The following is an 18133-nucleotide window of genomic DNA, read 5'->3' on the forward strand; positions in this document are numbered from 1 at the left end:
TTGTTGTTTTGATGATTGGAATTATAAATCTGAATTTATCGTTTTAAGAAATTCCCTATTTTCAACCGAATTTGTATACAATATGTTCAAATATATATTCTTATGAATCTGTATGTCGATCATAAATCTGACCCAACCTTTTTTATTTTTATTTCATAGATTTTATTACGTTACATTTTTATTGTATATTTTTATGAAAATCCCTTTTAGTAATCTTATGAGTTGAAGTCGTGAAGAATTTAAGTTTTTTTTATAATTAATTAAATGTAAAGAAAAAATGTATTTAAAGTAAATAAGTTTGATGCAAATACGTATGATGCAAATATTCCTTGAGGTATTCAATAGATGACAATGGGGGGATGGGAAATTTAATATCGGAATGGACGATTATGTGGAAATTGGAATTTATTCATCGTCCCGATTTCGAACGGTGGCGAAGAGGGTGTACGTTTCACCATATTTTGTGAGCGCGTAGGTTCTGGAAAGCGGGGGGTGTTCGAAGGGTGAGTTTATCTGCGCACAATCAATAAATAGTGTCCCAGGCTTTGCTTCCAGTTTCGCCTGGGATTCGCGAATACCGCGCACGCAACTCCCCAGTTTCAATCTAGGAATTATCATTACATACAATAATAATAAAATAAATAATAAATACACCCCGACGATGGTCAAATAACGCATCGAAGATGCAATCACCGATCGAGAAATAACCGAGTTAATATTGAATCTCTTGCGGTTGGGATGCGACCCGTTACGTAAGTAGCTCATTAACTCTAGAGATTTCAACCACTATTATCCGTTTCCGAAAACAAAGGAAACTCAAGATCAAAGGGATTCATTTTCATTAACCATTTCCTCTTCTCACAGTTTTTCGCCTTTCTCTTTTCATTTTTTTTTTGTATAATCTTCTGGTTCCTTTTTCGCCTACACCGCTCGCTCGTAGGCGGGGTGACGTACGGACCGGAGCGATCAATACGCGGCGCCGTGCGTCGCGACGCCACATTCGCTCGCTCCACCATTTTCTTCGGTTCAGTTCTGTGCGGGTCCTAAACCCATCGCACGGCGCTCCGAACGCTCCTCATCGATTTCTGGTTTTTTTTTTTCCTCCCCAGTTCGATTTGCAAAACACACAGTGTTTTGGGAGAAGTTACATAAACAGAATACATAAAACAATTGTGGTACCAGGAATCGGCCAAATGCTGTTCCCTCGAATCCGCAAAGGTAGGACACTTCAGAATTTCGCGAAAACCTTGTGACCCCAAAGCCGCACTCGCCACGCTCAAATCAATATCGGACCCGGCGTTACCCAATTTCCATCGCCAATCCTGATCATCTGACTCTGTAAGATACTAATTTCTAACACACATTTTCTTACACAAAAGATTAAGAAACACAATTTTAAACTAAATTTTTCGAAATGTTTTAAATTTCAAATTCACGCAATCTACCTTGGTATTAGCGTTTCATTGACTTATCACACTATTTTATATATCCAAAAATTGTTTAAATAATTATTGTTTATGCAATTTCAATTCTAAATCACTTTTTGTTACGTAACTTTCATTATATTATAAAAAATAGAAACAACTTGTAATTATATTACTTAAATTCATCGCATTATTTGCAAAATCTGTATAATTTACTTACTTGGCAGAAAGCCTTCGGTCGATACTTCTTTGAGCGAAATGAATTAATAAAGATTAAGAACTAGTTTACAAGAAATAGTAGGCAGTTTCATTTTTGTGTTCTAATTTGAACTAAATCTTATGATTCTAATAATAAAAGGTATGACCCAATAAATAATAACTGTAGAAACAGTTAAAAAATATAAGTTAAATTATATAAGAAATTTTCTAGCAAATTCAGAAAAGTTTTAAGCACTATTTAGTATTATAACGTCAATAATACTAAATTTACCATAAAATAAATTTTTCTTTTTTAAAATCTAAAATAAATATTTTTTTAAATTTTCTGCGAAATTATATACCCCACATAAAATGAAGCAAAACCTTGTTAAAAAATCTGTTGAATTTAACTTTATTTGGAAATAGATGACTTTAAAGTTTTCTTCCCTAGTTTACTAGTTAATTTTGTCTAATTTGAGCAATCTTAATTTAATTAAAACGTATATTATAAATGATTATGGGTGTGATGTGATATAGTTATAATAAAGATTATGAAGTCGGTCTTTGCGTGATGGAATGCAACGCCCTTTTATAATAATCCCGTCAATCGTTTGTCCTTTAGGGTTAACTGGTTCATCCAATATGAAGAATCATATCTTTATTTGGATGCTTTCCAAAATCTAGTAATTGCTCTTAAATCTCGCCATGCATAAAGTAAGTGTTATGAAAGATATACTTGAAGTTTGTATTACTCATTATTTTGTTCGTACTTCTTGCGATTCTCTGTTTACAACATACTATTGAATTTGTCAAGTAGTAGTTACTTTGTTTCCGTTTTGCATTTGTTTAACAAAATTTGGTTTGACAGGTTCAAATAATTGATTAAACTTGTATAACATTTAATTTCCAAAAAGTGGTTTATGCAACTTTAAGTGAAGAAAGTTTATATTGTTGAAAATGTTACTTGTTGTGTTTTCCAAGTATTTATGCAAGAAGTTAAATTATTAAACGGTATGTCAATATTTTCGATTGAAATATGTTTTTATCTCAATTATAACAAAACAATCTTGTTTTGACAGATAAAAATAATTGATTAAACTTGTGTACAATATCAGACATCATTAAGTAAATGAAGATTAGGAAATAATTTACACTCTCGTAAATGTGTAATGCAATGTTTTATGCATCATTGAAAGATATGTAAATGAAATGTTAATGGTGTTCGGATGTTTCAGACAGTTTGATGAAACGTAGTAGTAAAGTAGAATATGCACAAGATAACCAAGGGTTTGAAAAAGAAGAAAAAAGGGAAGAAATCGAAACACAAAGAGGACGAACTATTTAAGCCGGAGGAGTTAGAGGCGTACAGGAGGGAACACCAAGAAGCGGCCGAGAATACAGCAGGCACAGCGGCCGAAAACGAGGAGTGGAAGAAATTCAAAGCTCTCACATCGGGCGTCGATGATATCTTGAAGAAGACCCAAGGAGACTTAGATCGGATCAAGAGCACATCGTTCTTCCAGCGAGTGGTGCCTCCTAGTGAACTCAAGAAGGAGCAGGAGAAACGCGAGGTAGCCCAGAAAGCCGAGATCGTAGTCGAGCAGAAGAAGGAACTCTCCGTGACCGAAGCTGCAATCGTCGAAGTTTCTGATTCCGAGAGTGAGGACGAAGACGAGGATGACATCTTCGATACCACCTACATAGATGCCTTAGCCGCAGCAGAGGTTAAGTTAGCCTACATTCCAGGTAACAACCAATCGATCCATTGAACTTGCAATTTATAACTAAAAACCAAATTAAACTAGAATCTCCAACTGGACAATTGGACGGGGATGACCCATTCGATACTTCTTACGCGGAGAAGGCAATCCTAGGACCGGCAGCCGATAAAACCGGAAAGAAATTGGTTCCAATTGGATCGGCCGTCGAGATCTTGACAGGGCGTGTCCAGGCTCCAACTTGCAGCTCGATCGCCAGACCGGCTTCAAACAGAAGGCAGATCCTTAAAGAACGCGATTTACTTTTAGAGAGTTTCGATGTTCCGAGCAGACCACTTCAAGAGACTGTATTAGAAACAGGTAGGTTTTCCGTTTGATCTACCTTTGAAATAATAGCAATAAATTGAAATTCTATTGCAGCGCAACCCAGTCTATTGGACGATCACGCTCCATCTGAACTAAGCAACGAGCCTATTGATCTGAGCAAAAGCTTGGCTCCGATCGAGGCCACCAGTTACACTTCGCAAAGTTCAGAGAATCAGACCATCGATATTTTGCAAGAATTCGATGTGATCGGTCATAGTCACGCAGTAGAAGAAGAAGACGAGGATGACAAAGAATTCGCTTTACTAGCAGCCGAAAGCGTCTCTAAAGCTCCAAGTACTCTCGCTAATCCCATTCAACCGAGCAGCGGCTCAAACAGTCAATCAACTTGGAATGCATTCGGAGAAGAGAAGTAATTGAATAGGATTTAAATTAAATACCATTTATTTTTATTTTTTTAAATTAATTTTAGAAGCGAGACTTCAAACGTAGATGTGGAAGTAGATCCATTTGATACGACGTTCGCTGAAAACATTTTGCCCGGACAGGCGGAATTGAAACTCATCGAACGGGAAATCTTAAACTCCACTGACGACTTTGATTTTAATCCGAGAGCAGAGGAGACGTATTCCGAATTGATCAGAAGCAAGGTGCAAATACAGTTGATCAATCCTAGTGGACAAAGAGAGTCTATATCATCTCTTGTATCTGGTAAATTGGTTAAACCAAATTAAGGAAATTGTTTGTTAATTTTTTATTTTATTTGCAGAAGACGATTTGAATATCATTAAGCCAGCTCATAGGGATTTGCTGGGTGGGAGCACAACAGATTTATCCAACTTGGGCGATAAACCTCTGCAACCAAAAGAGAATGATATCGATGATGATTATATAGAATACGCAGATCCGTTCGATACGTCTGTGGTGGACACAGCTACACTACCGGGACAAACAGAATTGAAGTTCTTGGAAAGGGAATTGTTGGGTGAAATAAACAAGGTTCAGTTGAGCGACGACGAGGACTTCGATCCTAGAGCGTCGGAGGAAAGGGAAATCAGCGTAGAAGAGGTGATATATCAAAGGAAGGTTTCTTTCGATTTACCACTTGCCGGAAACAAAGTCGATTTGTTCAGTGTTTTGGAGGAGGAATCTAAGGTTAGCCAGCCGTTAACGCCGTATTACGCGCGGGATAAATCGATCCCCACTGACGTGGATCCATTCGACACTTCATTCGTTGGAAATCCCGCGCCTTCCACCACCGAACTCAGATTAATCGAGAACGAGTTGTTCGAGGAGAAGGCCTTTGGCGCTACTAATAAAGTAACTAAATCTGAAGATTTGTTAGAAATTAGGAGCGAGATCGCTGCTAAGGTTTTAACTCCGGTCACCGAAAGTTTCGAAGAAGAATCGGGGGCCGAAGTTGACCCGTTCGATACGTCGATTGCTGGTAACTTGTTGCCGGGAAAAACAGAGTTAAAACTTTTGGAATCAGAGTTGATCAATAATGGTTTTGTAGAGCAGGAGGAAGATTTCGATCCGTTTGACACGAGTATCACGAACGCAGTGAAATTATATTAAAAAAACATGGATGTAAAAGGAGCTAACCCGTTCCTCTTCACCGAGGAGGAGTACACTTCTCCCAATTCCGCAAACTCTAATCCATTTTTGACGGGTGCGGAGGAGGTACAAGAGAGCGAGAATCCATTTTTGGGAGAAGGAAGCAATCCATTTGCTTTTGACCCAACGGAATACGAACAGCCGGAAGCAAGTGTACTATCAACACTTCAAGAAACGTTTGGAGCAACCAACACTTTTGTAGACACTACGTCGCAAATACAAGCTAATGTCAACATATTCAATACACAGGATTTCATCACGAGCAACGTTCCACCACCTCAGAAACCAACGGATTTGGACTTGAAGTTTACGAATACCGTTAGTCAAGATCCTCCTGTTAATAATGGCGCGCCAAAGAGGCCTCCGCCGCCGAGGCCACCGCCTTCCAAGGAAACGCAGGATCTTCTCATGTCCGTTATGGGAGAAATGGATGCTACGAGCAGCCATTTACTAGACAGAATTCCTCCAACTCGAAGCCCGAGTCCTATTTCTATGAGAGATCTGCATTCGCCTGCTCCGACTCCAGAACCATTCGGAGACTTTTTAGATGTTGGCGATAACAAAGTGCAGGAAGGTGATCTGCTCGGATCTCTTTCCCAGGAGAGCGTATGCGATATAAATAAGAACCACGCGGAGGAAGAAGTCGTCGTACCAAAGAAACCAAGTCCTCCTGCACGACCTCCGAGGCCTCAGCCGCCTCAAAAACCTCCACCACCTCCAGTGAGAGCGCCATCGCCGAAGCCACAACCTCAACCGGCTCGCGATGAGATGCTCGACATGTTCGGCATGGAGGCTCCGCAGATCCAGAAATCCACAGCCGACATCATGAATCTGTACAACAAAGAAAATACGCAACAAATCGATTTGCTCTCCGACAACATAGAGATTCAAGAGCCGGAGACGATTGAAACTCCCAAAACGGCACAAGAAAACTTCCTTTCCCCGCAGACGGACATCCAAATGGATACAAGCGACAGCCAGAGCAAAGAATCAATATCGAGTAATACTTTCAATCCATTCGCGGCAGTTGACGAGAGCAGTCCCATCGCGGAAAACTTCCAAAGCGACAATTTTAATCAGCAGCAGCAACCTAACATCTTCTCTACCTTGGACGACGATTTAGTTGCTGAGCAGCAGCAACAGAATGAAGCGCTGATGGACACACCCAAGTCTAGCGGTAACATCTTCTTGGACGATTCCGATGATATATTTCCCAACGCGCATACTCAGCCAAACGACAATGCTTTCAGCGAACCTCAAGTTCAACCTGTTACAAATATATTCAGTCAGCCTGCATTCGAAACTAGCGAGGATATATTTACCCAACCGGCTCAACAAACTAATGAAGACATGTTCGGATATTCCAATGCTGATACGTACACCAAACCAAACGAAAATATATTCAGTCAACCCGACGAAGATATATTCAGCAAACCTGATGAAGATGTGTTTAGCAAACCTAATACAAATAATATATTTAGTCAAGCTAGTGATGACGTTTTCGGTGTACCAGTTATTCAAGCTGAGCCCGTTTTGCAAACTACTACGACAAGCGTCTATACACAGCCTATAGTTCAAGATATGTTTTCGAATCCTGCACCTCCAACACATAACAACGTTTTTGAAAAACCAGCGCAGGATGATGTCTTTGACGCTTTCACGGCGAAGTTTGAATCAGCAAAAGATGATAAGGTAGATGATCCATTCGGTGGTGGTGCAAGCACTTGGGGCAGCAATGCAACAAACGCCTTCGACGGGGAAACTGGATTCGGAGCGGAAGAAACCTTTGATGTCTTCTTGGGTAAACAGGCTACCGAAAAACCAAAGTTCGACAAAGATTTGTCCTTGGATTCCGACGAGGAGAAGGATTTCACTGTTGTTATAAAACCAAAGATGAATGACGTCGGTTTCGGTGGAGCTCTTCCAGTTTTGGCTCCTCCACCAGTACCAACGACCACCGCGTTCAGCGATGCGTCGCGCATCAATCCTTTCGATCAAAGTGAATTCATCGGCGTCACGACGTCTGTTTCCGACATTGGAATACCATGTGGTAAGTAAATAATGTTTGTCTGCTAATCAAATATTGACATTATCGATTGGATGCAGGTGTAACCAGAACAGATTCGCAAGAGTCGCCTGCAACGCCGCTGTTTGACGATGATGTTTCGCAGCCTTTGGAGCCGTTCCCGCGGTTGGACTTCAAAGAGGAAGGTTGGGAGATGCAGTTGCGTCAGCCGAACAAAAAGAAGATAACAGGGCAGAGATTCTGGAAGAAGATTTTCGTTCGTTTGGTAACCCAGCAGGATTGTGTGCTCCTGCAGCTGTTTAACCAGCAAGCCGACAAAGATCCTTTCCAGGAGTTACCTTTGCAGCCTTGCTATTCTGTGTCGGAGATCGGGGCGCAACAGTACGATAATTTCGGGAAGATATTCACGCTGAAACTGCAGTATATCTTCTACAAGGAGAGACCGGGCGTGCGGCCAGGTCAGGTGAAGAAAGCAGAACGCATTACGAATCGATTGAGCCAGTTCGCTGCGTACGCCATTCAAGGGGATTACCAGGGTTGCAAGGAGTTTGGTAGCGATCTGAAGAAGCTGGGGTTACCGGTGGAGCACGCTCCACAGGTCTCGCAGCTGATGAAACTAGGTTCTTTGAATTTTGAAGACCTAAAGCAGTTCAGCGTCTCCATCGAGGAGGCTCTGTTTAAACTACAAGCTCATCGTGACCGGGCACTGCACTACAAGATGGAGGAAGTCCAAGTGACCGCCGTGGATGAGCTCTACGTGGAGCAAGACGCTGAAGGACACATCGACAAACAGATTGCTAGGGTGCGCTTATTCTTCCTGGGATTCCTAACAGGAATGCCGGACATCGAGTTGGGCGTCAACGATATGAGGAGGCAGGGTAAGGAGGTTGTCGGCAGACATGACATTATCCCTGTGGTGACGGAGGAGTGGATCCGATTGGAGGAGGTCGAATTTCACAACTGCGTGCAGCAAGATGAATACAACGACACACACATTATAAAGTACGTTGTGATGAAGAACAGAACGATGGATGGCTAAATTCATTATTATTTTCACATGCAGGTTCAAGCCACCGGACGCCTGCTACATTGAAATCCTACGGTTTCGCGTTCGCCCGCCGAAGAACCGCGAGTTGCCTCTCCAGTTGAAAGCACAAATCTATATGGCAGGCAACAAGGTCGAACTGAGGGCGGACGTTCTTGTTCCGGGCTTCGCGTCCAGAAAATTGGGGCAGGTGCCTTGCGAGGACGTCATGATACGGTTTCCGATTCCGGAATGCTGGATTTACATGTTCAGAGTTGAGAAGCACTTCAGATACGGCTCAGTGAAATCGGCACACAGAAGGTGAGATTTGCATATTAATTGTTTCAACTTATTATTTCTGTTCAAATTATAATTATTATACTTAACAGCATGAAGCACATCCTATACGTATTTAAAATTGTAAATAATTCTTTAATACTTTTGTAGAATTTAAATCTTTAAGTCTATGAAATGATTGAATATCATATTGTCTCTTAAGTTTTTACGAATAATATTTCTTGACAAGTAATGTCCATCTATATTTGTTCATAAATACTTTTGCTCACAAATACCTATTTGAAAAATTTCATATAGAATTCATTATACAATACAATTTGAGTCTCTAGTTTAAGTCTAGTTAGATATGATATTTTTGTATTTTCAGAACTGGAAAGATTAAAGGTATCGAGAGGATTTTGGGAACTGTGGACACATTGCAGGAGAGCCTGATCGAGGTTACCTCAGGACAGGCGAAGTATGAGCATCAGCACAGAGCTATAGTTTGGAGATGTCCGAGGTTGCCGAAAGAAGGACAAGGTCAGTTATTATTAATTTCCGTTACATTTATCAATACTAGCAATTTTAAAAAACCTCTTACTTAATAAAAAATATCTATTTTACTGTTTGTTCCAACAGTAAAACTGCTATAATATTAGAAATAACTATGTATTTTTTGTGGTAATGATATTTTTCTGAAATTTCAATATAAATTTAGTAAACAACAACAGTAGAACTTAAATAATGAATATGAAGAATAACGATGTATTTTCTGTGGTAATGAGGTTGATGTAAGCAATTTTATAAATTGCGATAACAAGGCTTGAATAGATAATGCATACTTGGCCCTGTCGACGTTATAGGGTGATTTAGATAAATTACGTAAAATGTAGGTTGATCGACAAGGACATTCTACAAATACATCAAGTATTCAAAGAATAAATTACTGCTCAAGTTAACTCTGGTTGTGATACCAAATATTTATTTCTTATAATTAATCAGGAGATTAGATTAAACGTGGACTATTTACATGAATCAGATGCATTTTTCAATTAGTGGATGAGTCATGATTAATTATTTGCTAATAACAGATTTATATTTTTTTTAACAGTTAACATTTACCGAACTTTGTGATACATCTGTAGTTCCACAAATTTTAGAAGAAAAATGAAATAAATATTAAATTCTTAATAATGAGAGAAATATTGAAATTAAAATGTAACCAAATAGAGAATTGTTTCCGCCAATAGATCGGACTGTTTGAAACTGGACTAATCGAGGAGTTTAAAACCGAGACTTGACTATATACAAACAAACATAATAACTTGTTTTGAAATTTTCATAAGAAATAATCTTTTTTTAGGAGCATATACTACTCACAACATGGTCTGTCGGCTATCGTTGACAAGCTATGATCAAATGCCTGACCAGTTGGCAGAGTATTGCTACGTAGAGTTCACGATGCCCGCAACTCAGGTAAGTCATACGACTGTGAGAAGCGTCAGCTTGCAGAACTCGGATAGCGATGAACCTCCGGAGAAATACGTTCGATATTTGGCTCGACACGAATACAGGTAAACCATAATATACTGATGTAGAGAGTGAACTGTTTACTAACTATTTCGTAATACGCGAAGGGTTGGAATAGAGCACACCGAGGGCGAAGGTCCCAACGCTTACGCCGCGGCCACCCAAATCTCGAAACCGGCTCCTATACCAGAGGAGAAGCCCAAGCCGATTCCAGAAGCCGAATCAAGTTCCGACAGCGATTAGGTGCATAATCTTCCAGAAACCAATTGAATTCCTTAACAAATTCCATTGAAAGTATTATTATCTAAATGTAAGCATATAACGTAACCATAAAGTAATAATCAAGTATTACGGATGAGCGTAGACGTGATAGTTAAAAGTGTTTCGTCTTTTGTTGACTTGATGCAAATGTAACACTTGAACTTACTCGAAATAACATGTAAAACTATTGATTTATTTAGGTTTAATTACGAGCGTTGAAGAGAATTTAAAAGATTAGTTGATGGCTGTTAATAGCTTAGCTAAACGACTATAAGCATTGCGAATGCTGCAAGATCCTTTAGGTTTCGGTTCTGAAATACTTCTATCCTCCGGATAAAGTGATTTAAAGAAAAAACCTAAAGATATTAATTGTAAGTGTAATATATAAAAAAAAAAGATAAGTAATAAGTAGGAAATGAACGGACAATATTGTAATAGTGGATATTATGCTTAATGGATACGTGTGTAGTAGCGTGTAAGGTCTAATTTGGCAGTTTCGTGCCTCTAAACGGAACTTGGACAACACATAAATAATTGTTAACACTAATTGCTTGTCTATATCTGTAATCCATTGTAAGACGATATTATCTGATGAATTAACGTTTAGAAAGTATATAGAGATTATTTGAATAAGGTCGCCGCTCTGGGAAATTGATTAAACCAGTTCAGATGCGTGTGCTTCAGACGAATTTGGAACCAATTTCCGGCCGTTAAACGAACCAACAAAAGCAAAAAAAAAACATAATTAATAACAAACTAATTAAAACAGCAATTTAATTGCTGTTCGCATATTTTATTTTTATATTTATTAATTTGTAAACGATCACGACCATTCTAAAAACCAACTGCAACTATAAGCGAGTACACACTAATTCTAATTTCAGGTGCTTTTCGTTTTTTCTACATATCAATTGAAAATTGGTGTCTGTTAGTTATTTGAACTATATATATATGTATGTGTGTATTATATTGATTTATAAATTTAAAGCATTCGATGCAAACAAACCTAAAAAAAGGAGTTTCATGCAGCTAGAACCAACCAAAGATTAAAAAAAATGTATTTTAATAACGTATCGTCTAAGAAAATATATGTAAGAATCTGTATAATTGTAAAAAAATGATATTTGAAGGCAACACTAAAATATAGTAGAAAGAATGTGTTCGTTTTGGTTTAAAAAAAAAAACTGAAAATAAGGCGAACACATTTTATTTAGTCGATTTAGATTTAGTGAATGTAATATTGTCGAAGAGCTTAATTGAGAGTCAGTCGTAATTGAATGATTTTCAATCGAACCGGATTAATTCAGATTTATATGTTGTTACTCGAAATATATACAAAGATCTGTTTCGATGAGGAATGTTAATCTAATTGAGAAGTGTGTCGTACTTTTTGAATGATAGTTTGTAGGATGTTAACTAGTTTTATTTTTGTTGATTTTCATTTTTTGTCTTATTGTTTTTAAACGTCGGGAAGAGATCGCGTGGAAATCGTTTTTTCCCGATGTCGTTCTAAAAACTTTGCTTTGCGGGTCCGCGTCAGGACCCGCTGACAAAAAGCAAACGCGAAGAGTCAGATTTCTAGTCATTAGTGTTTAAGGAGAGCTGTATAATTAATATATTATAACAACTACAACAACAAAAAATAAATAAAAGTAACTATATTATTAACTATTTAAGATGACAACAAATATATGATGGACAAATATTATATAAATATATATATTGTATGTATTAGCTAAATAATAATAAATATATATGAAAAGAAAATATATAAATTGACATTTTCTTATATTCACCTTCTACAAAAATATAAAATTATGTTTTCAAGAAATAGTACGATTGATGAAACTAATTTTGGAATAGTAAAAAAAAACAGAAATAGCAGAATATATAAAAATAAATAGCAACATGAAAAATAGTAAATGCAGCAGAAATAACAGAAATAATAAATGTATAAGAATGTATCAAAAACATGAGAAATAGTAAAGATATTAGAAAGAACAGAAAATATGAAAACTACTACAAATAGTAGAAATATTTGAAATACAAAAGTAGCAGAAACTGTAAGTATAGCAATAATATTAATATTAAAAAAAAAAGTATTAGAAATAGAACAAATATTAGAACAATATTGGAACACAAATAGTAGAAATATTTGAAGTAGTAAAGTTGCAGAAACAAGAAATATTAAAAATAATAAAAGTACAATAACATTTATTTTCTGAGGTATATTATGATGTATTTATTTCTCCCTAATTCTGGCCAAAAAATTATACTCCCTCTGTCCGAAAATATAGTATACATTTGCAAGAAAATCTTAGACTTTCGAAAGCAACTGTCAATACTCATTATACAGGTATACCCCGAATTACGAACTTACGAACAATATTTTAAAAGATCTAACTTGTTACAAGGAGATATATACTGATAAAAAACAAAAATTGATAATTTCTTTAATAAAATATAATATTTTTGGAAGATGTACTATCTGTTTTGTTGCCTTTGTTTCTTTTGTCGTTTTTTTTATTAAATAATTGTGATATCTACATTGAAAAGCATTTGTAAGTATTTTGTTTATTTTAATTTATTTTTTTCAAATTTATGCAGTCAGTAATACGGAATTTAACATATATAAAGGTAAAAACCATGATAAAGTGTGATAAGATAAGTATATTTTGTAATTTTTAAAATTCCCCCGACTTACGAACAAATTCGACTAATGAACAATCCTTTGGAACGGAACTAGTTTGTAAGTCTAGGAGATACCTGTATTTGTATTGTTTACATTGATAATTAAATAACATAACATATTTGACAATCGTTGAGATAAGTTGGAATTTGAAGACCAAAAATTTTTTTTTTTAATAAAAATATAATAGTCACCGCTGTAAAATAACGTGAATTTATAAAGAAGAGATGCCAAATCGAAGCAATTGACTAATGAACAACGTCATGGTATTTTGCAACGATTATTACATTGTATGAAGAACACAGATAAATTAGAACACGGTTCTACTGACGGTTGGAATATTCAATTTAAGTCACAACCTCTACTGATTTAAACGATCTCGATTTGTTTTTTTTTTACTCTATTTGTTCACTACAACATGAAGCTTCGCCAAACACAATTGATGTATTGATAACGTTTTTAAACATTACAAACGTGTATAAAATCAATTATGTTAACAGGACGAGAAAATTCCAATAAATTTCTTCATATAAATAAGGTAAAACTTGGTCGTGAGGGTAGATCAACTGAAATGCACACAAAATGTATTTGTTCAAAAGAAGCGTTCAACAAGGCTAAATCTAACTTTAACTAAAAACTGGATTACACTAAAATTATTTATATTTAGTTATATTGTGAAAATAAAATAAATTGGACAAAAAGTCCTATGGTCAATAGTCCTTTCTATCAGTTAACTTTTTTTGAAATTATATATATAAAATAAATTTAATATTTTTTTTCTTTAATTTTATTTCATTTTCCGGACAGAAGGAGTAATATAATAAATAAAAAATTAAAAAATGTTAAATAGTAATAAAATAGTACAAATAGCAGACATAATAAATATATCAGAAATAGCGAAAAAGTATGAGAAATAACAAATAATACAAGAAGTTTCCAATTAATTAAACATATTTCAATAAAATTCTAAGGTAGTGAAATAATTGTATACTTACATTTGTTTTCATAATATTTATACAAATTATTTCACATATAATGTTATATAATGTCAATAGAACTTATTATTTAAGTCGTTTTGAAATACTAATTACATAATAAAGGAATTACATTAATTAAATTACTAAGTAAAATCAAGCAAGGAAATATTTCTAAAATTCTATTGACATCTGTCGTTGCAATCATGCGCATAATTTCAGTTTCTAAGAAATACGTCGAAGACCACTTTCACACAAATGATGCACGATCAGAACATGCAAATTTTAATTTTCCAGTTATTTTCGATTTTCGAAATGGGATTAAACCAATTCTGCAAACTCTGATTACTTGCAATTTCTTGGCTACGTTTATTATAGAAACTGCGACGCACAATTTGCGTGGCTCAAAGCCAGAGAGATTCCTACGAGCGGCTGCTATAATTCATTTGCAAACTATTTTTATGCGCCAATTGTTCAAAGCCAGTTAATCATTTAGAATCATTCACAATTTAACTTATATAATAATTTTTAATCATATTATTTTGTTTATATATTTGGTTTCCAAAATTACCAAAAACTGTTATATTTTAAATAAAAGGTGGCCCAAAAGTCACTGACTCATTAAAAATTATAATAACTTTTTACAATTAAACTATAATTCTTGGAAATTTAATATGAAGAAATTCACGACTGAGCAACGTGTGAATATAATCGAATTTCATCTTCAAAATCTGATCCAAAATCGTCATCTATACTTTTGCAAGAAGTGATAGCAAGATGAAGCTACTTCTCGCTTGAAAATGAAACTTGAAAAATGAAATATTCCAGAAATATTTTTTCAGGTTTGGGAATAGATGGAAGTCTGATGCAGCTAAATCTGGCGAATATGATGGATGTTCAAGCAATTCATACTTCGTTGATTTTTGCCTTGACCAAAACTTGACTCTTGTGAGCTGGTGCGTTATCTTGACGATAAATTATTTCCTTTTTCTGTAAGCCAGAATCATTTTCACGTTTTTTTTTTCATCCAATTGATCATACAGGCTTGTATAATAATCTAAATTAATTATTTACCTTTCTCAAGACAATCTATTTATAAAATTCCCTTTGCAACCTAAAAAACTAATACGATAACATTTCCTGCAGATTTAACAGACTTTTCTGGTAGATTTGAACCATTGTTTAGATTGCTTTACCATCTTGGTATGAATTTCTGTTGTCAAAACGAAAGAATTTTATCACTTTTTTGGTTCACTTAAACCAGATTCTAACCATTGTTTAGATTGCTTCAATACATTTACCAGCTTTTCTATTACCAATAAAGCTTCAAAAACAAAGAATTTTATCACTACTCGCGTTTTCTATCTTAGAAACCTGCAGAGACACGTTAAACGACAGTTAAACTACAACTGATAAACAGATTAAAATACAAATTTTAAAATGTGTTTAGGACAGATGATATATTGAAATGCCGGAGAAATTTTCGTTTTATTACTAGTTTATATGTGTCAATTTCAAAAAATTTCAAACTGCCCTCGTAATGTATATTAATTAGCAGTTTTTTTTTATCAAAAATCGATTGAAATGATAAACGTAGAATAATTGTTAAAAAAATGATAGTAATTGTAAGAAATGGAATAAATACCAAAAATATCAGAAATAATTAAGTAATAGTAAATGTGCCAGAAATAGTGGACATATAAGGATTAATAGAAGTAAAAGAAATAGTAAAATTAGCAGAAATAATAAAATATTTCGAAAAAAAAGCTGAAATAGTTAGAATTTTGATTATAATGAGATGATGATTCGATTAACATTTTTTTTCAGGCTATTAATTATCTATAATCTCAATTATAAATGACTTTAATTATTAATGAATATTGGTGAATGGGTTTGTTTGCTTTTTTCTATTGGTTAGTGCATGTCCTTATATATATATAGATGTATAATAATGATAAAAGTGAACCTGATCGATTAAATTCACCACGTATCTCCATGCTAAAACGCAAAGATTTCCAATGGAGAAAGGTGAAAACTGGCGTGAGGATAAGGCTCCCGTGTATATATAATATGTGTGGAATATATTCTTTATAGTGTGCATCATCCTCCACTTCCTTTTTCCTCTAGCCGCCAAAACCCCTTCCAATTAATACCGGGCACGATATAAAAGAGTGCATTCCGCGGAAAAAAATCATCAGTCCATCATCGATCCAAAAGCCCATCCGACCAACAACCATCAGCATCAAAGAGATCAACAATGAAAGTACTCGTAAGTGTTTCTCATCTTATGCAACGGCGACGTTCGACTGCTTTCTATCCGCAACGGAATTCCCCTTCAATTAGAAGATGTATTAGACATTAAATGTTGTTCCGTTGGTTCGGTTCTGCAGTTTCGAATGCGAAATTTGTATTTGGCTGCGATTTTGGGTCAGATTTATAATTTATTAACAGGAAGTGTATATATTTGATAGTTAGAGAAAGAGTGTGAGAGAAGTTTTCGAGGACGAGGATTAAATATAGAGTAAAGTGGAGCGAGAACGGTCGATGCAACTCAATCGATCCCGGCAATGGGATTTGCATTCTTGAACTTGCCTCTCTTCCGGGATTCCTGCGCAATTTCTATTCGATCGTTTTCACTTTCTTTTCTTTCTTCTTTTGGTTCGCAGGTCGCCGTATCCGCCCTTCTGGCCGTTGCCCAATGCGGGGTAATCCATCACGAGTCTGCAGATGGACACACCGCTACTTCCTACCAGAACTTCCACATGGAGCACTTCCACGCGGTCCCAACCTACATCAAGAAGGAGGACAAGCAGTATCTGGAACATCCTATTTCGAGGGGAAAGACCTCTTCCAGCGTGAAGGTCCACCACGGTCACGATAAGCATGATCCGGGCTATGCCACAGCCTCAGTTCAATCCGATTTTGGCAAAGGACATCAGGAATCAGGCGAAGTTCAAGGAAACTCGGGTAGCCAAGAGCAAGAGTACGCTTTGGCCGCGCAACAGTACCAGGGACACGAGAACGGTTTGGCCGCCCAATATCAGGGACACGAGAACGGTTTGGCCGCCCAATATCAAGGACACGAGAACGTCGAAGCTGCTGGACAAGGTTACGAGGAAGCGCAGAAGTCCTACGAAGCCGTCCAGAGCGGATATGAAGGACACGGGCAGGAGGAGTACGAAGCTTCCGCTGATCAAGGTGCCGAGCATCAAGCTCAAGAGGATGCGGCGCAGGCCGATGCCGCATTACAGCATTACATCACCGTTCCAGCTAGGGGAGGACAAGGTTTAGGCCATTACCACTAAACTTCGCACTAATATTAACAATTTTAGCTAATTCAATCATCTAACGTTCACCCCATTTTTTTTGTTATTATTTATTTTGTTATTATGCCAATTTGTTGAAGTATACACGAATAAAAGTTACGTATTTATCGTACACAAATCACATTCATAATTATTTATGTTTATTCTCTGCTTTATCATCATTTACAATCTATTCATTAATAATAAGTTCATTTGTTCGAAAATTAAACTAGAAATTTCAAAATTGGAATATTTCAAACGCTAAATGTTTGGATAAAGTTTATTTTTATGCTACAATGAAAATTTCTAAAATTTTAATTTTTGTCAGTACTTTATTATTGCCATAATATAATGGACTAATCAAATTTCAAAGAAGTGATATTTTTGTTTGAAAGTTCAACAAGTTTTAACAAATCGTATTTTGCAAAAATGCCGAAGATATTTGGTAATTGGGTAATTGGAAATTTAACTACAAAATTCAACATCATCTACTATCAAACTGTGTTTGAATTGGATGTAAATTTTAAATATTTTGTTCATTATTTTAAGCATTTTATTCAGTAACTATTACATTCTCATACGAAGTTAAAACTTTCATTGAAATAAATACACTGTAATTTCGGTTTTATGCAGTATTAAAATATGTTATTCTCTTTTGTAAGATAAATTGAAGTTAAGTTTATAGTTTACCTATTTATTACGTTTATTTTATTCAATTCTTAAGTTGTTAAGTTAATATTATATTATTTAAGATTTTTATTATTTTT

The 18133-nt window shown here is 35.8% G+C and overlaps 2 protein-coding genes across 2 annotated transcripts; both read left to right on the forward strand.

The window, feature by feature from the left end:
• The first annotated feature begins 538 nt into the window (after positions 1-538).
• Positions 539-11583, forward strand: LOC108563533 (protein stoned-B-like). The gene is given in 11 exon segments (XM_017922235.1): positions 539-752; positions 2858-3368; positions 3428-3700; positions 3761-4076; positions 4137-4375; positions 4434-7331; positions 7388-8309; positions 8371-8652; positions 8996-9147; positions 9971-10181; positions 10245-11583. Coding segments are annotated over 10 exon segments (5907 nt in total). The 5' UTR covers positions 539-752; positions 2858-2890; the 3' UTR covers positions 10381-11583.
• Positions 11584-16090: 4507 nt separating this feature from the next.
• On the forward strand, positions 16091-17500 carry LOC108563518. Its single transcript, XM_017922214.1, has 2 exons — positions 16091-16330; positions 16728-17500. The coding sequence occupies exons 1-2, from the start codon at positions 16319-16321 to the stop codon at positions 17364-17366; spliced, it is 651 nt and encodes a 216-aa protein (XP_017777703.1). The 5' UTR covers positions 16091-16318; the 3' UTR covers positions 17367-17500.
• The last annotated feature ends 633 nt before the right edge of the window (positions 17501-18133 follow it).

Source organism: Nicrophorus vespilloides, unplaced genomic scaffold, assembly GCF_001412225.1.
Source record: "Nicrophorus vespilloides isolate i.1.1-1 unplaced genomic scaffold, Nicve_v1.0, whole genome shotgun sequence".
NCBI lineage: Eukaryota > Metazoa > Arthropoda > Insecta > Coleoptera > Silphidae > Nicrophorus > Nicrophorus vespilloides.